This window comes from Schistocerca americana, chromosome 5 (assembly GCF_021461395.2).
Source record: "Schistocerca americana isolate TAMUIC-IGC-003095 chromosome 5, iqSchAmer2.1, whole genome shotgun sequence".
Lineage (NCBI taxonomy): Eukaryota > Metazoa > Arthropoda > Insecta > Orthoptera > Acrididae > Schistocerca > Schistocerca americana.
In genome coordinates, this window is record NC_060123.1 from 235,346,547 (window position 1) to 235,369,632 (window position 23,086).

A 23,086-nucleotide genomic window follows, 5' to 3' on the forward strand; every position below is an offset into this window, starting at 1 on the left:
GATTATAATCAATTTATATTAAAACAATGACCACTGATCTCAAATCCCAACAAGATTTCTTTATTGGTGGACTTGCTACAAGACCCTATTGCTGCTCTAATATTTACACTAGTTTCAGGCAGTCCTGTCAGTTCATTGCTTCTAATCTGCTGTCAGAAGGATTCAGACACATTTAAAATACATGAATCTGAATCCAAAAATGGCATCTCATCCATGTCTCCCACCTTAATACATTTATTCCCCCATGTTCTATTTCTTTATCTTCTCTAAATAATTTGTTAAATCCATCCACAATATATTGTTCTCCTCCTAATTCTTCCAATTTTCTGGCTACTTTGAACCTTAATGCATACCACTTCTCTGGTAGCAAAGCTTTCTGAACTTAAGCATAAGATATCCAATCATTAATATTATACTCATTCTCCTCTTTTCCCAACCCATTGTAATTAACATCCCAGTATGAAGACTGGTTTGATGCAGCTCTCCATGCTACTCTATCCTGTGCAAGCCTCTTCAGCTCTGAATAAATATTGCAGACTACATCCCCCTTAATTTGCTTGCTATATTCATCTCTTGGTCTCCCTCTATGATTTTTATTTCCCACACTATCTTTCAGTACTAAATTGGTGGATTATGTCTCAGAACATCCCATATCAACTGATACCCTCTTCTAGTCAGGTTGTCCCACAAATTTATTTTCTCCCCAATTCTATTCAGTACCTCCTCATTAGTTACGTGTTCTACGCATCTGATCTTCTTTGATAGCACATGTCAAATGCTTTTATTCTCTTCTTATCTAAATTGTTTACCATCCATGTTTAACTTCCATACATGGCTACATTCCATACAAATACTGTCACAAAATACTTTCCAACACCTAAATCTATACTCAATGTTAACAAATTTCTCTTCTTCAGAAATGCTTTCTTGCCCTTGCAGTCTACATTTTGTATCATCTCTTTTTTGTCCATCATCAGTTATTTTGCTGCCCAGAAAGCAAGCTCATCTACTCCTTTGAGTTGACATCCCCGTCCAGAATCAAATGGTCATCTTTCCAGAAAACATGACTTTCAGTTTCCTCACAGGGCAACCAACAATAGCACCACCCTCCTTACTCCCACTCACTCCTGCTTCATTAACCAATTCATTGTCTCATACAATTTCATGAACATCTGTTGGTTCATTCCTACACTCAGCCAACATTTCACAATTTGTAACATCACTGCTACAAACATTCAAATTAACACCCACTCCACTTCGAATAGGCTCAATCTCATTACTTGCATAAATTTTCTCTTTGTTAAATAATGCACTTGTATCTTCCTCTTGCTTACAACAGTCTTAAATGCTATTTATAATTTTGCCATCTGCATCTACATTGTCTATTGTTTTTCCCCTGACAAGACTAATGGGTCTGGTTCCAATGTTTCAAAATTTTTTATTGAGCATAAACCCACATTGCCTCCACCATTTATTGGCTGAGCCCCTTCATTTCTATCGAATGTTTCCTCAGCATGGAAACTGGATTGATCTTTAAATCTGGTTTTATTCCACTGATTATCTTGCTCTCTTTTATTCCAACTCCTATATTTCTTATGCCCCCACACCCAAGAAAGAAACCTGTTATTTCCTATAATAGCATCCATATACTCGTTTCTGCACCCTCCCTATGATACTCACTTTTTTGTTGCATGGTCCTTTTCATTGTGTTGTCACCAGCCTTCCTGCAGACCTCAAGTGAGGCCTCAGTTTTCTGACTGTCTGTTCTCGAAATTAGCATTTGGTGCTCTCATCTGCCTTGCCCTCTATCTGTCTTTATCCCTTCTTTGCTCAAAACTGTCCCTTCTTCCTCCAAAATTTCTATTCTCTCCAGTAGTCTATTCCTCCAGTCCCTGTCTCGATTACTAGGTCCATTTCTCTCACCTCTCCATCTATTCTCATTGCTTCCCTTAGATTTATTACAGTTTCCCTTGTACTGATTTCCATCACTGTGTTCAACATACTTTGGCCTGTAACAGAAAGCCCTTTCCATATTTTCAATAAAGATAAGAAATTCTTCCCTAGAATCAGTTGGACTATGAATTAGTTCCCATTGTGGATTAGGCAATTTTCTCTTCAAATTTGAAACCTCTGTCAACACATTTAGAGGCCAACCAAATGAATCAATTCATTTAATTCCTTTACACAGAACCCCGTCATACTTTCCTTCCAACTTTTGTATTCTGGCCTAAATAAAAAAAAAATCATTTTATAGCCTCAACTGCTTAGCTTGTGCCCAGTACTTATTTAGAAACATTGTCTTGAAATCTACAAATTACTCGGCATGCTGATTAGCACAGGTTTGAGCAGCTCCTTCTAACTGCGTTTTTATAAATTTTACTTAAGCACTCTCTATCGTACCAGGTACAAAACTGTCTTTGCAAGCAGTCAGGAAATTTACTGCTTGATATTTGTCCTCCCCACTACATCACCTGGTCTCTTCCTAATTAAGAATTCTGGAGCATTGTGGGTAGAATGTCTGGAGCATTGTGGGCAGGGCCCTCCAGCCAGTCAGGATTTTGACAATCTAAAATGCCAATTGGACATAATTTGGGACAATATCCCTCAGGAGGACATCCAAAAACTCTATCAATCAATTCCAAGTGAAATAACTGCTTGCATAAGGGCCAGAGGTGGACCAATGGATTATTCACTTGCTCAATTTGTGAAGCTCTTTCCCTTAAATATATCACCTAATTTTTCTGAAATTGTAATCATTTGTACATGCACATCACATCTACAATTTCTGTCCAATTTGGATAATTCCTTTGTGGTGCATAGTTCTTATGGTCTTAGAGTGTATATTCAAGATAACACCATTGACATGATTTCCATATACTGACAGCTGCTACATCCTGCAAAGGGACACAGACAGGGAACTGAATTCCAAAAACTGTTGTGGCAAAAGAAGTGCTCAGGTTGATGCTCTGACTTAACAGAGTATCTTGTTGCTGCAAATTCATTTCACTCTGAAAAGTTTTTTTGCGTGCAAGTCAGTTTCTGGAAATACTGCTGCAGGGGTCTTGCAATACAGATCACTTCCTAGAATGTAATAAACTGACGACAAATCTATACTTGAGGAATGAGTTTAAAACTCTCACAGGTGCTGCTCCACTTCTGCAATTCATGATTAAAAATAATTTACAGAAGCCTTTTAGTGAAACAATGAAACCGCTGAAAGTTATAATTACCATACCAATGAGATCATCTGAGATGGAGCAATCTTTCTCTACCATGAAGAAAATAAAACATTTCTGCAAATTCTCTGCAAACATGTGCTCCCATTCACTAGGAAATCTTTACTTCTTTATAGGGAGAATGCCATTGTGAATGCAGGCTGTCACAGAGGAAAACTGTTGTTATGAGGTGGAGCCATAAGCAAATTCTGACTACCGTATTTACTCAAATCTAAGTCGCACTTTTTTTCCGGTTTTTGTAATCCAAAAAACCGCCTGCAGCTTAGAATCGAGTGCAAAGCAAGCGGAAGTTCTGAAAAATGTTGGTGGGTGCCGCCACAACTAACTTCTACTGTCAAATATATGTAGCGCTACACAGGCATGCTTTGTAGGCACAAAAATAAATATTGGCACCAAATCCTCTGCGTCAGTAAATAAATTTTTAAAAAAATGGTGGAAGACGAGCTTTTTTCTCCGCCCTGAGTTTCGACCACTGCATTTTCATACATTATCCAATGAAGTAAATACAAATTCTGTATTGTTCATCTTCGAATGTAGCAGCATTTCAATGTACTACGAAAATCCGACTGGCAAGACTGTTTGGGATGTTTGTCAATATGGCCAACTCTACGTTCTGAATTTTTTCCTACCTGTGAGAAGAGATGGTTGCTAATAGGAACTTTTATGAATTGTGAATCACATGCAGTATTCTCTTCACCATAAGAATAATACAAATACAAACATTTTGCCATTATTGTTTCGTGTTTGCTGCTATCTCATTTAAATCCTGTCTACCTAATAAACTACAAAACTAGTGTGAGACAACAGCATAGGCGGAAGAATATACATTTCATGTCATGTTTGTATTCATATTATTCTTATGCCTAATAGTGATACGGTCAGAAATGAAGCACAGCAATTGACTAGATTTTTAAATCTAAGGTGACTCTAATTTCTGTGCAGAATGTAATGTACTAAAGAGGCGTCTGCAAAGATCTTCAAACGAAGAAAAATTTTCGCTAAACTCTCGTTCAGAACACCTTCTATCATACGCAGTCTATTATTTGGTAAGCAGTGTAAGTAACAACAAGTAGCAGTCTCTTGCCAATGTTTCACTAATGAGACTATTCCTCTCCTTTTTTTTTTTTTTTTTTTTTTTTTTTCCAATTGTAAGCGGCAGTAGCACGCACAAAAGCAAGCCATACCGCGAGCGGCGACAGGCCGTAAACATGCACTATCAGAATGCAACAAACAATGCATGACACAGTACAGTAATACATTTTCAGCTTAGAGTGATGTAAACACCTATAACAAAGAAAACGGCGCTTATCAGATCAAAGAAAAATAAGCAATCAATTCAAACCAGACGAAGCACGTGAGAAAGGAAGGGTACCCGTATAAATACGGACGGAGTGCCTGATACATAGCAATGGCTACCTGGTAAAGCTTAACTGCTAAGATTATGACTCGAACCAAACTACTGTAGCTGTATCGTCATTCATTCGACCTAAATTGTGTCTCATATTATAATGGACCAACTTTGTTTCGATTTGGAGATGCGGCCTAAAACTTTCTCTCCCCTTGAATTTCGAGTCTCAAATTTCAGGTGCGGCTTAGATTCGGGAAAATTTTTTTTCCTTCATTTCGAGTCTCATTTTTCAGGTGCGGCTTAGATTCGAGTGCGGCTTAGATTTGAGGAAACACGGTATGCTTTCAAATTTCTGATGCAGTACTGTTATTTATACATAACCTGACAAAAAAAGTGAAGCAACCAGAAGGGGAGGAAAGAATGAAATAAAATTTCATGGGCTCAAAGGGTATTTCATTGATTACAAAATGAAGTCTTACAAAGAATTTGACAATATGAGTCAACTTACCAGTATGATTTTGGAAGCCCTTTGACCTGGATACACGCACATATTTGGTTGGGAAGGGTTCCACAAAACCACTGTATCATCTCCTGAGGCAAGCTGGCCCACAATTGCTGTAACTGATCCTTGACATACTGAATACTGGCACGGGGAGGGGGTTGACATCTGAGCTGGTCCTACACATGTCCCACTGAGCACAGATCTGGGGAGCTTGCTGGCTCTGGGAGTACCTCAACATCATGCAAACAGTTCATAGAGACATGTGCAATAAGTTGATCGGCATTGTCCCAATGAAAAATGGCCCACAATACTGTCACATGAGAGGTAATGCATGAGGGTGCAGATTGTCCGTGACATGCAATTGTGCCATCCAAGTTCCCTGAATCACTACGAGTTGTGACCTGAACTCATGCCTGATGGCTCCCCACACCTCGATGCCAGGAGTAATACCACTGTGGCTCTCCAAAACAGTGGAAGAATATCACCTCTCCCTAGGTCACTAACATACTTGTTATGATGGTCATGTGGAGGAGCGCATTATTGCAATTCACTGCTGAATACAATGTGATGCCATTCATCAGCAGTCCATGCTTCCCAGTCACAGCACCACTCTAAATGCTGTTGTTTGTGTTGTGCTGTTAATGGCTTCCTAAGTATGGGAGAATCATTTCCTATCTGGCTGCTGCTAATCTCTGACTTATGGTACAGAATGACACAGAAAGTTTCTGGGATTCCATTACTTGTTATTGGATGGCAGATTCAGATGTGAATGGGTTACAATGTGCTTGATGCACAATACTGTGATTCTCCATTGTGGTAGTCAAACAGAACCTTGACTACAAGTATGCTTGCCTCCATCCTACAATGCAGTCTATTTTTGGGCCACCGTCACTCCAGAATGCTCATCACATTTGGCAGGTCAAATGGAGATCTACAATGAGGCCCTTTCAGACTCGGATGCTGATGTGGCTGTCTCTCATGAGTATGTGGTATCTTCATGTCCTTCACAGCAATCACTTAACATCTGACACTGTTCACAGCTCTACCATACCCCAACAGATCTGGTAACAATACTAAATGTAGCCTAAATATCACTTATCCTCTTTGGAGACCATTCTACTTGTCACAGAGAATTGCAGCTCTAGTAATTTACATAACCACTGATAGTAGGTATGTGAAAGAAGTTGCATTAATGTCTGACCTATCTTCTGAGTGCTTCACCTTTTTTGTTGGTTGGTGTATAATGATTTCCTCTTTTCCTTTTCATACATTAGAGTTCATATTTTCTCCAGTCTCATACCTTTCAGTTCTGCTCACAGATCAAAAAGGAACAGCTATGAAAAAAGTCATCCTATAGAGTATTTTTTTCCACTCAAATCTTAAAATGGTAATCAACATAATGTTATTAGTTAATGCTTACTTCATGGCCTTGTGGGTTTCATGCTGGTCAAGAACTATCCTGTTCAGTGGCTTGACAACTCCCTTTTTTATACCTTCTTTTACTTCCCTATGTAATCTCAATTTCAGGTCATCATTTAAGTCAAATAACTTGTTACATGATATTCCGTAGTATGAAATACTCCTTAGAAATGGGTTCATTCCTGTGAAAAGAAACAGCATAATGTAAGGTAATTTTAATTTTTAAAGTAGAAAAAATGTTGAATGAAATGATTAGTGAACTGATGTAGTGATGCACTTTTCTAATATAAATTTCTCTTCATAAATTTTTAAGGAATGTAACATAATTCTAATATTGTTGTGAGATGTAATAGAATTGTGCTGAAAATCAATTAACCTACTGTAATGCCTACCTGAGCTCTCTGATAAATTAGTAAAAAGTGTATTTACACAGTTTTTGTCTTATTTACTTTGTGGTGCATAATTTCCAACCAGACAAGTTTCGCCAGGGTGACAAAGAATAGAAAAAGAAAGAGAAAGTACACTTGTGTGAAGGATGCCACTGAAATTTCTCTTTCATATTAATACAGATTGAAGACATCAGGACTGAGACAGCCACATGGTAGGGAAGACAAGGGTGGGAGTTGAAGTAATGGACTTAATATACACTTTATCTTGTGAAAGGTATCATTCTTTACTTTCTTCACTGTCCTACAGCGATCTGACCAAGTGAGATGGTGTAGCGGTTAGCGCGCTGGACTCACATTTGGGAGGATGATGGTTCAAACTCATACCTGGCCATCCTGATTTAGATTTTCTGTGATTTCCCTAAATCGCTTCATGCAAATACTGGGATGGATTCTTTGAAAGGGCATGGGCGACTTCCGTCCCCATCCTTCCCTACCTCAATGGGATCAATGACCTTGTTGTTTGGTTCCCTCCTCCAAATCAACCAACCTATATGGCTGCCTGAAAATCTGTGGCTTTTTAATCAATCACTTGATGTCAAGTCATTCAGAGCTCTTTCAAATAATGTACAATATGTTTCCAGAGTTTTCCACTGAATTAATATTATCCTATTGACTTCTTTTTCATTGAACATCATTGATTTTTATAGCAACTGCAATTTAATTACAATTACCATATCAGTTACTAAATGACTTTGATCCTAAATTAAAATTAAAATAATTTATACACAACTACCTTGCAGTTTGTAGAAAACCACTAGTTTTTTCCTTGTGTGTGTGGTGGGAGAGAGAGAGGGGGGGGGGGGGGAGGTGTTAAAGTGTAAAAGAAAATTCAGAATAAACATAAATAAATCATAAAGTATCAATACTATTTGTAGAAAAAATCTACATAAATGAATTCTAAATTCAACACATTAATCTGTCAAAATAGTAATCTAATTAATATTAATCAATATAATAAAAAATATTTCAACCATATGGTCCTTTCGTACTAATATGGATTAATAATCTTAGGATAGAAACCGACCTGGCTCACGCCGGTCTGAACTCAGATCATGTAAGAATTTAAAGGTCGAACAGACCTAATCACTGGGCTCCTGCACCCAAAATTTTTCTTAATCCAACATCGAGGTCGCAATCTACTTTGTCGATATGAGCTCTCAAAAACAATTACGCTGTTATCCCTAAGGTAACTTAATCTTATGATCATAAATTATGGATCAAAACAACAAACATAAATAAATGATATAATAATGAAGAGTTTATTTATTCTTCATGTCACCCCAACAAAACATCATCATTAAATATAGAAAGACAAACAAAAAACTATATAAAAGTAAAATGTTAAGCTCTATAGGGTCTTCTCGTCCTAAAGAAGAATTTAAGCCTTTTGATTCAAAAGTTGAATTCAAAAACTTATTAAGAGACAGTTGATTTCTCGTCAAGCCCTTCATTCCAGCCACTAATTAAGAGACTAATGATTATGCTACTTTTGCACGGTCAAAATACCGCGGCTCTTTAAAAATCCGCTCAGTGAGCAGGCCAGACCTCAAAGTATTTTCAAGAGGACATGTTTTTGATAAACAGATAAACAGAAAGAAGATAAAAAAATTCAAAGATAAAGGTAAAAAACTTTTTCAAGCTAAGTATATTAACTTATCATAACGAAAACGTGGCAATGTACCCCGGACTCAAATAAAGCCAAAGGATATAAAAGCAAGCTTAAGTGGAACTATTAATTACAATTATTATTTGATCAATCATTTAAATATTTCTACTCTATCTCCTTCTTCATGCCTAAGTGACTAATTCTAGCTATGAAGTTTAAGTTCCCTGTTTGTTCCTTTTTAAATTTAACTAGATGGTATCTATATTTTTCTTCTTTACTACCTCAAATTAAACTACAAATTAAGATATTTTGAGCACCACATCCAATTCCAACCAAGTTTTGCTGACAGAAGCTAAATATTAACTACAATAAAACATACTTGTCCCATTTCTTCACAATTAAGATGCTTCTTAGTGCTTAGCAACTGACAGAAAAACTGCTGAAGTTTCTTCTTTACCAGTAGTGTTACTGGGTCAACCAGTGTTTGTTTCGTTTTTGGAAAGCTTAGTTCTGCATCAGTACACTAATTCCCACAGCATAACCCTCAAATGATATTTATTCTTGTTTCTGCAGATAACAGTTTCATTCAGTTATTTCTGAGATAGATACTGTCCTTTAACCTCCTCTGGATGGCAAATTAATAAATAAATGCTGAAGTTTAGACTAGGCAAAGATGGAGAAACACATTAACTTTACTTGTTTCAAAGAAACCATCTTGGTAGTCATGTTAACCAATCTAGGGAAACCATACAAAACCTTAATCTGGATGGCTAGACTGTGATTTATGTCCTGCTTCTCCTGAATATGAGTCCACTATCAGTGGCTTAATCACTGCACAACTTCCTGTGCACCTAATTATTTTAATTCTGCAGTTTCTTCCATTAAAAAAGCAAATGCTATACTATCTTTAAGAAAACAAATTTTGATTCAAATCTATGCTATTTTACATTTGTTTCTCATGTTATCATCCAATAAAATTTCTGTCTGAATGGAAATTCCTAATGAAGATCAGGAGAAACATCCTATGAATATAAGTAGAAGAGAACTAAATGCTAACATATCCCAACAGCATAATTTCCTGTACAGTGGCTAGAAACTTACCTAATTTGTGATTTTTGTCAAGGTCTGCTTGTGCTAGCTGGATAAAAGTTCCAAAGTATTCAACACAAAATAGTGAGTGTTCCATCTTGTCTCCCGTGAGTGTGTTTATTACTAGTGAGACACCTCGTCCTTTGGTTGTAAGGAGGATGTTATTGTATACTTTTCGATCATCGTAGCTGTAGATACAGTCATCATTTATCTGGATACATGATGGATAAAAAATAATGTTAGTGAAAATTCAGACACTATTCTAATGCTACATTGTCAATATTCACATTATAATGTGTCTTAAATCTTATTCATAGCATAGGAATACAACAAACACTACATTACTGATGCACTGTTGTTGGTCTTAAGAGTGACGTGATACAGGTTGTCCAAATACCAGTTTCATCATCTGAAAGTATGGGTTCTGACCACAGTCAGTGTCAATATTTTTGTCTGTAGCTCAACATGACTATAATATCTTGTTATACCTTGCAAGTATTTGCAACTACTTGGTTGATGAACTGTTTATCAGGTTGAAAAAGTTTGGTTTCATATTTGAAGTTAATTTTATTATATATTAAATATTTTTACAACTGAATAGATGCACATCTGCCTGTGCCACATCAAGGCTGAGTGAAGAATAGTGTAAGTCATTTTTCCTTCAATGTTACTATTGTATTTGACCTGTGATTAATTATTGATAATGAACTTAATCTACATCTACATGGATACTCTGCAAATCACATTGAAGTGCCTGGTAGAGGGTTCATTGAACCATCTTCACAATAATTCTCTATTGTTCCAATCTTGAACAGTGTGCAGAAAAAATAAACACCTACATCTTTCTGTGGGTGCTCTGATTTCCCTTATTTCATTATGATGATCGTTTCTTGCTATGTATGTTGGCAGCAACAAAATATTTACATATTTAAAGGAGAAAGTTGGTGATTGAAATTTTTTAAGAAGATTCTGCAACAATGAAAAACACATTTGTTTTAATTATGTCCACCCCAAATCCTGTATCATGTCAGTGACACTCTCTCCCCTACTTCTTGTTAATATGAAATGTGCTGTTCTTCTATGAACTTTCTCGGTGTACTCTATTAATCCTATCAACTTCATAAGGGAGTAACTGAAATGTGAGATTATTGTCAATATTCTCAAATGTTTAAAAAACTGTCTACAAGAGGTTCTAGGGTCAACATCATGCATTGACCTTATTACAGACATTTGTGAAATAAACACTTTCATCCTCAAAGATGAGTTACTCTCAGTATACTAAGCCAAAGAATACTAGTGAATGCAAATATGAGACAGAAGTGAATTTTTCTGACTTTTCATCTAAAAAATCTGGTACTATGTGTAACCCATAAGTTACAGAGCATAGACGTTAAACAATTGTATGATGTGACTTCTGGTTAGGTTCTTATCGTTAACTCTGTTTTTTGTCCTCTAACAAGCTGATGCATCAGCAACTCTGTAGTCATTGTTTTCCCTTGACATTAAGTACAGTCTTCTTTTTGTTTTGCAAGATACTTTTATTCCATTTGTAATCCAAGGTTTTGAAAAATTTAACCTATTTGCTTTGATTACTTTCTTAGGGAAGCAGTTTTCAATGTGACCAATGACCATATCAGAGAAACAATTATATTTTTCATTTATCCTGGGTGAATTGTATACATCTTTCCAGCCTGTATTCCTCAAACAGTTTTTTATACCTTCAGTTCCTGTTTCATTTATTATTTGTACAGTTTTCCACTTCCTCTTATTAGTTGAATCAGACCCCACTATATTAAATGTAAGCAACTGGGACCATGATCTGAAAGGCCATTAAATATTGGATTTATACTATGGTTTGCTAGTGTGGGAGTATCTATGAAACTTTTATCTACAGCAGTGCTGCTGGTACCTTAACCCTGGTTGGGAGCTGTACTATGGGAATGAGATTATAAGGAGTGGTAAGAGACTCTAGTATGGATCTTGAGTAACTATCCTCCAGAAAATTTAAACTAAAATCTTCACTAGTTCATTATTTTTAGAAGTTAAGAAATTTAATACTGCATCAAGCTGTTTAGTGAATAGCTGGAAATTACCAGTTGGAGCCATATTGTGACTATAATTATTTTTCTTTCATGTGTTTCTACTTGTGTGGCACATGCTTCAAAATGCTGATCACTACAGTATTTAAGAATGTCAGTATTTCTATAATTGTGATCCTTTCTAATGTAAGTGGCAACATCTCCTTCTCCATCTATTTTCTACAATACTTTGAAGCTAAGGTATACCATTCCATATTAAGCATTTCAATTTCACTACCTAAATGATGTTCAGAAATATAAATATTATTGACAGGCTTTGTACACTGTAGCTCATCTAAACAGATCTGAAATTCATTAATTTTGTTTTTTAAACCTCTGATATTCTGATGTAGTAAATTTACTGTTACTTTTTTTGTCTTCAAAAATATTATGCTTAACATTTTCAGATATATTTTGTTTCAATATTGAATGTGTAGATAATGAGCCTAACCTAAAAAAGTTGCAGTGTCCCCCCCTTAAAGAATTTGCTATCAACCTAGCCAGTATATCCTTCCCTATTCTATTGAGATGCAGGCCATGAGAAGTAACGCCCCATCTACCAATAGTGTCAAGAGTATCTTACAGATGCATAAGATAGTATTATTTTTTGTTTATTAGTGTGTTCTGCTTCGAAGTGAGAGCATAATAATCTCTGTTTTCCCACCATTCCCTAAATGATAAAATTAATCCAATGTGCAAATTAATATTTTTTATCTCACTTGTTACATATTTACCAACTGCAGCATTGTGTCTGTGATTCACCTAACATGTGACATAACAACTACAGTCCAAGATATGCCTCTCTTTTAACAATGTAATCTGTTACCAACGTACATACCACTGATTGGGACCATATGTATTTCATGACATAAAGCATTGACAGTGCAGAATTACACACAGCACATGTTTTGGAGTGATACATTCTAGGGTAATAGATATGGTGACATCATGGATACAGGCATGGTGTTATCATGGATAAATTGCCTATCATCTTGGACCATAACTACCAGAAACTATCTTATATTTCCAACAGTAGCTATTACTTCACAAAAACTGAAGGAGCTCAAATCTAATATTTCTTCACTACTGGCACTATATCTGAATGAAACAAAATGCAAATAGCTCAGTTCAAAAAACTTAGATCTTATCCACAGCACAGCTTAAAAACAAATCTTCACTGAGCTTCAATAGATATGCATGATATACAATGATTGAGAATTCACATGATGATATCCTCCAAAACTTTATAAACAATGGAAGCAACCTACACCCAGTAAACTAAGAATACATCAAATACCTCGTAATTTAGGAAAAGACAGATTGCCACTTACCATCAAGATGACACATTAAGTTATAGACAGACACAATTAAAAGACACTTATACATAAGCTTTTGACCACAGCCTTCACCAGAAAAAGAAAGAGAAACACACACCATTCATTCACACAAGCAAGCACCCCTCACACACAAATGACCCCCAACTCCAGCATCTTGGACCAGAATGCAACTGTCACATGGGATGGAACCAGCAATCTGGAGCAGTGGGGTAAGGGAAGGGATAGCACTGTATTGGTGGGGGGAGACAGAAGCACTGTCAGGCAGAGTGTGCAGTGACTAGACTTCCAACAGGCACAGTTTTGGGAGGTTTGAGACAGGAAGGTGGAGAGGTGGGGAAAACGGAGTGAGAAAGGGGAGGAGCAGGAAAGCATGGGTGTGTGCAATGGCAGAGGATAATACACAAAAAGGGTGGGAGACAGAATTGGGAAGGATATGACTGGAGAGAGGGGGTAGAACTGTTGGGTGGAGGGTGTGGGGCATTTGTTACTGTAGGTGAGGCCAGAATAATTACAGGAATGGAGAATGATTTGTAAGGATAACTTTTATCTGCGCAGCTCAGAAAAGCTGGTGGTGAGGGGGAGGATCCTGATGGCTCAGGTAACAACTGAACCACATCCTATGCCATGCCGTGAAATGAGCAACATCCTATACATGATTCTTCCCAACCCTCCTAAAGTGGTGTCCGCAACATTCTAGTCCATCCCTAAGCCACTCCCAATACTAGCTCTTTGACACAAGGATCACATCCCAGACCCTGTCACAGGCTCATCTGTGGCATCAGATGTTGGACCACCTGTGTAAGCAGCCATGTCATGTACCAGCTCTGCTGAAATCATTGCACAGCTTTTTATACTGAGATGACAACCAACCACATGTCCACCAAGATTAATGGCCACTGTCAAACTGTGGCCAAGAGCAAAGTAGACCAACCTGTGCCACAACATGCAGTTGAACATAATAACATAATATGCTTGATTTCAATGGCTGTTTCACTACTGAAGCCATCTGGATCCTCAACTCCACCACAAGCTTTTCTCAATTGCGCAGCTGGTAATTATCTTTACAACACATTCTCCGCTACTGTAATTATCCCGACCTCAACCTATGGAAACATACTGTCCCCACACCCTCCACTCAACAGTTCCACTCCCTCTATCTTATCACCTGTTCCCCATTCTTATCTCCCACTCTCTATGTGTGCCACCCTCTGCCAATGCACCCATCAATCTTTCCCTGCTCTTCTCCTTTTCACTGTTTTCTGCACCTTCCTGCCCTGCAACTTCCAAACACTGCAACTTTTGGAAGTCTAGTCCATGCACCCCCCCCCCCCCCCCCCCCCATTTGTACACTGCTATCCATCCCCCTTTCCCACCCCCTTAAGACTGCTACTTCCATTCCACATGACAGTTGCATTCCAGTCTGAGCTGCTGCAGTTGGCAGTCATGTGTATGTGAGGTGTGCCTGCTTGTGTGAATGAGTGGTGTGTGTTTCTCTTTGTTGATGAAAGCTGTGGCCAAAAACTTATGTGTATGTGTCTTTTAATTGTGCCTGGCTGCAACTTAATGTGTCGTCTTTGCAGTAAGTAGCAATTTATCTTTTCCTAAATTGTTGATATTCCAACCTGGAGTTCCTTTGTTTGAAATACTTCACCTCTGTACCTTATAGAACTTCACATCATAAAGATTTTGTGTCAGTTACAGGACTGTATAGATCCAAAACTTAAAGTTATTTACTATCATTATTACTTATGTCTTGCATCATTTGGACAATTTTCCTGTGATTTCCTCAGTATGTAGTCCTCCTTTTGGGCAATTAAATTCAATCTGAGACAAATTATGCCAGTAACCAACTTGGTGATGGAGAGAAAGAAAAGAAAAGTTTATACATTTCCTTTTGATACATGTTTCCTGAGAACTGCGAGATATTTCAAACCTGTAAAGTGTTATCCTTCACCACCTGGAATACATCTAAACTCAGTGTTTTTAACCTAGTGATGAATCAGCTCTGTTAAGCAAAATGTAATACAAGATTTAACTACAGCAGCATTCTTCTTTCAGTTACCTCTTACCTGTGGAAATGTCTGTTTCAGGATAGTACGCTCCTCATCAGAACCCACAGTTGTCCACACTTTATAGCCTTCTTTCAAGGCCACATTTATGGTAGCTACACCAAATGGTGTGCAACCAGAATGAATAAGTATTTTTTTATCTGGATCATGATTGGTAACGTACAGCTTTATTGAGAAGTATGCCTGGAAATACCAAACAAAAGAAACTTTAACTACGCCATGCCTGACATGCTTTTCATTTCATAAATCCATTATGAGAAAATAATCAGGGAGGTAAAAACAAAAATACATGTGATTTGCCATTTGTTGCAATGTTTCTCTCATCTGCAAACAAAAACAAACTAGGTATGAGGTAATGTTATGATGAAATGTCATTACACTACAGAAGAAAAAGTTATGACTCTATGAAGAAACCTTGCGAGACTCCTCATGAAATTACTTCCTGGTTTGGTGATACACATATTTTGTTATTTTCAGTTGAATTTTCACAAAAGAGTAACTGAGATTGGAAGCATCAGGAACACACAGCACTGTAAAAGGTTAATAGAACTTACAGGAACTTTTTAACAATAAAAAGCAGCACTATTTGATATTATATAATTCTCACAGCATTTTTCATGTTAATGCAGCATGATCAGCCTTCTGGAAGCATAATATTCTTATCTGACAAAAAACCTACAAAAATACATTTATCAATAAGAATCTGCCTGGCAAAATACATCATACCCACAGTCAAAAAAGTAATTCTTAAATAAGAAGATATGCGATGGATGAGGAAGCTGTAGAATAATCTTGTGATACAATTTGCAACAATTCTATATGTGAATTTCTATCACTGTTACTCACTATTGGTTTCTTTCTTAGCAATGCATGTTTTGCCCTGAGGGCTGTTTGTCATATTATTGATAGAAAATTGTTGCTTTGCCATACTTTCCACATTTCCATTCTGTACTCTCCTATGGTATTATCTTCTGGTGAAATGCTACAAGAGTTGAAAAAGTCTTCAACTACAAAAATGAGCAGTGAGCCTAATATGTGAGGTCTCTACCAGAACATGTTGCACATGCCTCTTTAAGACTCTCAGGATATTTACTGGATACAAATCAATATATATACTTACTGATGATGTTTGTAGCCAGTAACAAAGAATTATTCCAGAAAAACTGTGATATTCACAAGCATAAAGCAAGACAGGGGAAAAATTTCCACCTAGGCTCTGCAACTATCACAAAAGTCCATACAGGAGTAACTGAATCAGGAATAAAATGATACAACAAGCTTTGCATCAATATAAAAAAAGGAAATTAATAAAATACAAGTATTCAAAAGAAAACCAAAAAGTTCCTCAGAGAACAAACTTTTTATAAAATTAATGACTTCCTACAGTAGCAAGGCCTCTTTCAGTAAAAATAGAGGAAACCATTTAGATTTAAAAAAATTAAAAGAAAAAAATACTCTTAAAAGAAAATCCTCACTTATGTCTTGAAGACAAAATTTTGTATCCCTAGCAAAAATTATAATCATAAAATCTAAATTTATTTATATCATAGGTTAAAATGTGTTCTACCATTTATTCCATGCTGTCAAGTATTTACTTGAACTTACTTATGCGATGAGGATAAAAATTTTGTATTTTAATTTGAATCAAAATGAGAAAAAGTAAATTTAAGTATTTATTTGTGGCACTGGGATAAAAATGTGTCCTTCCTTTCATCCTGCTATTATGAGCATCCACTTGAACTTATACTAGTGAAATTCAGTTGGTAATATTACCCACAACCAATTGTTCATCAAAAATAAATATTTCTGTGATATATAAAATGTTCACAATGACTTTGTATTATGTCACTTGACTTGTCCTATATTACTAGTACACCATTTGTACTTGTTAAAGAGTTGTAAAATCTATTTTTTTGTCACTGTGGCGTTTGATCCAATCCATACATATATTATCAACTCCATTTTCTTTTCCATCTTAACTGAATTCAGTCCCTCCTTAAGTTCTTTCACAGCAAAAGGCATTTGGGATGAGTCAACTTGTACATAAACAGCTAAAAGCAACAACTTTTTAAAAAATCATTACTTTTCCTCTTATAGTACTTAGCTGTTGTTTCCTCTATTTTTTCAAACAAAATATTTATGTAGCTTTACACAAACTAAAAGCTGACTTCTTACCGACATAGTCAGGATCTGTTTAATTCAAATAAGAGTTTCATGGAATTTAGATCCCTAAGTCCAAACATTGTGATAAATTGTAGAAAGAGCAGCTAATGTGGTATTATTTCATTTTATTTTTCAAAATTCATTGCCTGGTGCTCACAAGTAACATATTACAGACTTTTACATCAGTGTAACACTCCATTCTGAATTCTAGTTAGGGACGCATAGTCTGTATGAATGTCCTTACTGTCCTTGAGCTCCTGCATCACTGGATCACATCTCAACCTATCCTTGAGCTCTCTGCCTCACTGGACTCTTATCTTCAATCCATCCTTGAGCAGTGCTCTACAATGATAACAGCCTCACAGACTTTGTTTGAGTAAGAATGCTCCAGTGGAACACCAGTGGCTACTTTCAGCATGAGCCAAGTAGTGCGAACAGACATCCCAAGGAAACTGTGTTACTATATCCTGTTTATTACACTTAATAGAAGTGCATTAGTTCCTCGCTACCTCAGCACATCAATAGTAGTGTGTTGTTCCCCTCCAGTCACAATCGCTACAGTTTCAGTGAGGATCACAGCTGGCACAGTTTAGTAATAGTTTTCTGTATCAAGGGTCAAAGTTTTAATATCCTCATTCCACCTACAAAGACAATGAAGATAATTGGCTTAAGGATTACTCCCAATAGTTACTATCATCCAGACTTTTTGCCCTTAAGTACATGAGCAGAGCTGCCTTCCATACCTACACACTACTTTACATTGTTGCTGTTTTCTCAGGGCATATGTTCTAATGCCCACTGTCCCCTTCCAGTATGTCACTACAACTGCACATGTATTGGCACACTTACTGCTTCACTTACATGACTCTGATATTCTATTACAGTAGTTAACCCACCCAGTTGCTGCCCTCACCATGGCATGGCATGGACAACACAGCCACTGCTACCTCAGGAATTCAACAAAGAGTTAGAACCATGGCCCACCTCTCTCATATAACTGGAATAGTATTTTATGGCCTCTGCGATTCACAATGATACTCCACAATGAGCTTCTCTCCTCTCCTACACAGGTGCTCCTGTCTATCGCAGTCTTGGTTCCACAACTCCGGTGCAGATCTCACTACCATGTTCTTCATTCTTTTATGGGACCAACTCAGTGTCTGTTATAAGACTCTTCATGCTCCTGCACACACTCACTATTCTGAGGCACCTCCATTAGTACCACAGGAATCATTTGTCATCCTGCCTACAACTCCAATTTTGCATAGTGACAATCTGTGACATCCTCTATGCTGCTTCTCAGCTCCCTGTCTGTTCTTAATCCTTATCATTAGTAGGCGTCTCCACCACCAGTACATATGCCTCTGGTGCATCAGTCACCAGTGCACCCTACACTTGTCCTTCCAACACAAAGGCAATGGTGACAATGGCACTGGCACCAGGACCACCAGCTCCCTGGCTCCATCAGTCTCCTCAGCTCCACCAGCCTCTTTGGCTCTGCTGGCCTCCAACTAGAATAGCCACTCACTTCATGCTATTGCACTGTTATCATGCAAGCGATGTCACAGGATGCAACATGAATTCTGACAATCCACGACCTGTGCTGCCTCTGCTCAGTCATCTCTCCAGAACTCCTCAAGCACAAGGTCCCCTGTGCTGTCACAGGGCCCTCTTCCATTGTACAGAGTTGCAGCTACTCCTCAACTGCGAACATTACTCAGGCCATTAGCAGGATTTCCTGCCTTCCATCTGTGAACTCCTGGACATTTTGATGCAAACCCTCACCATACCTTGGTGGAGAAATGCTGTACCCCAGGATACTACCTGTGATATAGCCACCAAATGTACAGTGACATAACACAGGTTGCTGAAGCTCTGGCCCACTAACAATGCTATCTCTGGAGATCAGATGTAAACATGCAACAATAACACAAACATGCCGGGTGGTTGTCAAGCGAATCTCCAGCAGCCACCATGGTACTTTGTGGTGCCAGCCTCATCACCAGAGACATAAGCAGTGCTACAAACAGTGGTATCATAGTTTCACTTGCTCACTTCTGTGAGTCATGTGTACCTCAAGCACCAAGCCGGTATTTGTCTGCCAGCAGGTATTTAGGTTGCCGCTCAACGCTCTGCAGTCAGTTCACGCTCCATGTTATGCTGGATGTCTCTAGAGCTCATCAGTTAGAGTTCAGATTGCCAAGCCAACAAGGAACACCTCACTACAGTGTCCACAGACTTTCAAGTTCACTGCCTCATTGGACTTTATCTTCAATCCATCCCTGAGCAACCTACCACTCATTGCCAACCACAGCCTCACAGACCTTGTTCATGTAAGAACATTCCAGAACAATATCAGTGTCTGACTGTCACCCTGAAACAAGTAGTGCAGACTTTCATCCCAAAGAAACTGTGATTTTTTTTACTATATTTCACTTATTACACTTAATAAAAGTACAATAGTTCCTTGCTATCTGGGGATGTCAGTAGGAGATGTAGATATTTTCAGTTCTGGACATTGTATGTGTTCTTTTACCAACTTCACAATATGCTTCCTTCATACTTCTATAAAATAAATACTTTTTTTTTTTTACTTTAGCAGCAGTGCTGCAAGAGAGTAAGACGTCGGCCAGTACTGTGTAAAAGTGTGCAAGCAGCATTGTTTCCAGATCGACACAATAAGAGAGATCTCTGAGTACAAAGCAGGCAGAACTGAGCTTCTTGTTTAACTTATCCACAGAGTGCCAAGAGAGTTTATTATCTATCTGGATGCCTTGGAACAGTAGTTGCATATTGATCTCAGTACCTTTAAGCACCTCTTATTTGTTGGAAATTCTGTAATATGAATCTTTGTAAGACTAAGGGTTAAGCTGTTTTGCTGTGAACCAGATGTAAAACAGCCCCATTATTCTGTAGCTGTGTATGATATAGATGTATCAGCACTTCATCAGTACATTTATATCATCGAGCTACATCACAGTTTTTGAAGTTTTTTCAAATGTCCTGCATAACTTACTTAAGTAACTCAAAATGAGTAGTCAGCCAAGCAGCAGACCTTATGGGACAACATTTTTTTAATATCTTCTCATCCAAAATTTAAACATTATCTCTGGTGTATTATTTGTTAATGTGACATTCAGTTTCCTACTGTTAAATTAAGATTCTGTGCAACAAGGAGATGCCTTGAATGCCATACCATTTCTGTTCTGATAGTAGAACTTTGTGATCTATACAACTGAAGACTTTAGCAAGATCACAGAAAATGTCAGCAGGATAATTTTTCTTGTCTAGTTATATTAGATATAGTTTATAGATATCATATATTGCTTTCTCAGTAGGAAAGCCTTATAAAAGCCAAACCGAGTTGTTTAACCTCTGAGAGAGATGGTCCAATATTCTGTTGTAATCTATCTTCTCAAAAATGTTTGAGAAACAGGAAGAAGGGAGATGAGTCTACAATCAGACATCAGTTGCTCTTCTTCTCTTTTATAAATGGGTGTTACTACTACATACTTCTGTATTTTAGGAAATACATCAAAAAGGTAGATGTTATTAAATCAGTTCAAGATATTAGTACTTTGACTGAAATACCATCATAACTAGAATAGTTATCATCTTCTAGTATCTTAATGATTTTTGTAATCTTTCATAATAGGTGATTTGGCAACACTGATGTATGGTGATGGAATATGTTATGGCTGTCTAAGAAGTCTAATGGATCTCCTCCATTTGGCAGTCAATTTTTGGTCTTTGTGTTTTCAGCTGTTATCAGGAAGAACTCATTTAATTTAGTGACCAATGATATATGAGGTCTGATCAAAATGTTTCTGTTCAAAGGTTGTACAGTCCAGAATCAGTTTGCCAATCAGGCAAAATCATCATGAGCATTGGAGCAACTGATGCACCAGGTTGATGATGACCATTTTGTAAAACACTGTGTTATGCTGCATGAAGAAATTAGTAACTACCTGCTGCACATCTTCATCCAACAGAAATTGTTGACCCTTCCAGGCCCTTTTTAAGGGAATGAAGGCATAATAATTTCATGCATAGAGATCAGAATTGTGGGGCAGGTGCTCAAGTGTCTGTCAATTCAGTTGGTGTAACTTCTGCGTTACAACATTTGCAATACTTGGAGGCTGGCCTCACAGACTGACCGATGTTTTGCGTCAAATGGCAATCGGCATGGAACTTGCACAATGGTGGGTTTAAACAGACATACTGCTCCATACATATTCTCTACTCTTCAAGGGATGGCTACGTGTTTGTCCTTCAATAGCCAAGATAAGAAAACAGCATATTAATTCTGTTTGGACACATTTGGTAATAACACCATGCATGTTGGAAAGGCATGAATGCCACACTATTCCCTTACTACAAGTCGGTGCTTATACATCTGCATCAGAGCGATACTGTTTTGCATATATGCTGCAGCAAAGCTCTCAAACAGAAACTTTCTGATCACCCCTTATACATTTAACATCATCTGTCTGTTTCTATCATTGGGTAACTTAACATCATTTGTCTTACCAAGTTTACTTGGTTCATGCCAAATAATGCTCCAATTTGCTTTTAATTTTTTCTTGGAATTTCAATATTTTTGTGCATAATGTGTTATTTTTGCACGTTTGATAGAGTGGTGAAGACTTCGCAGTACTACTTGTAGTATCCATTTATGTTCTGCTTGGAGCGGAAGTCCTCTGTATCTCTTCCTGACACATAATAATTTGAGCACAGATGTTAATCACCACTTCTCTTGGCTTCCATTGTCACTGCTCATGGCCTCCACCAAGTAAAACTGTATTCATGATGATGTACAAAAATTTTAGGGGAAAGAATTAAATTTCTCAACTACTGTGAGCCCTTCAAAAACTTCTTTACGTGGTTCACCTCGTAAATTCTAAATTCTATTCCAGTTATAAACTTCAAATTTCACATGCAAAAATAATGCTTGGTTCACATCTGCAGCCATTGTATACATTGAAATCTCTGTGCCACAGTACTATAGCATGCATGCTGTTAGAGCCACCAAAACAAAATGATACATGCCATCAATAAAGTGGAGTTTTGTTTTTGGAAGCAGTAGAAATATTGTGACTGTGTCAGGCCAGTCCAGATGATCCCATTAGCTGTCTGTATTTGTTTAGCACAGCTACAACATATTCACTGCACCTGAAAACAAATTACCCTACCATACTCAACTTTATCAATGGACTGTATCATTTGGTTTTGGCTCCTCTAGCAGCATGCTATTGTATTGTAATATGGACATTTCATCATGTACCAGGACTGCATACATGTACTTGCAAATGCACAGCACTGAAAGTATTGTTTAACACAGTACTCATTTTGGTTCATGATTAGGGACTTTATTTTACTTTTGATGTGTACAGCCATTCCCATTTTCCTTGTATTACACCTACAGTAAAGGGGTGCTAACTTTCATCCTTTCAGGTGCACCTGTTCAATTTACATGACTTTCAAATGATCGTCTGGTTACGCATACCACATCTGTATAAATACTCTTAGATTTTTTTCATTTCCAGCAGTGGTATGACCAGCTCATCTTTTCTAAGTAACAAACTTCTTATGTTTTGCTAAATAAGTGAAAATATATTATAATTGCTATCCTTCAAGCTGTCCAAGTGAAATGGAAATATTACAAATGCTAAGCATTAGACAGATAAAACTGTTTACATTGAATGCTTCTGAAAATAAGCTACGCAAGTGACTGCTTATTGAAAACATTCAGATGTCACGTGGGTGCAGTTATGTGGGGGGAGGGGGATG

General features: G+C 37.4%; 1 protein-coding gene across 1 annotated transcript in view; it reads right to left on the minus strand.

Moving 5' to 3' along the window:
• The window catches only part of LOC124615980 (fatty acid synthase-like), a 394,674-nt gene that overhangs the window by 61,532 nt on the left and 310,056 nt on the right, over positions 1 to 23,086 (minus strand). The window contains exons 26-28 of the mRNA XM_047144185.1: positions 15,134 to 15,316; positions 9,662 to 9,860; positions 6,507 to 6,687 (exon numbers count right to left, since the gene is read on the minus strand). Coding sequence (XP_047000141.1) covers positions 6,507 to 6,687; positions 9,662 to 9,860; positions 15,134 to 15,316 — 563 coding nt within the window. The remainder of the gene's footprint in view (positions 1 to 6,506; positions 6,688 to 9,661; positions 9,861 to 15,133; positions 15,317 to 23,086) is intronic.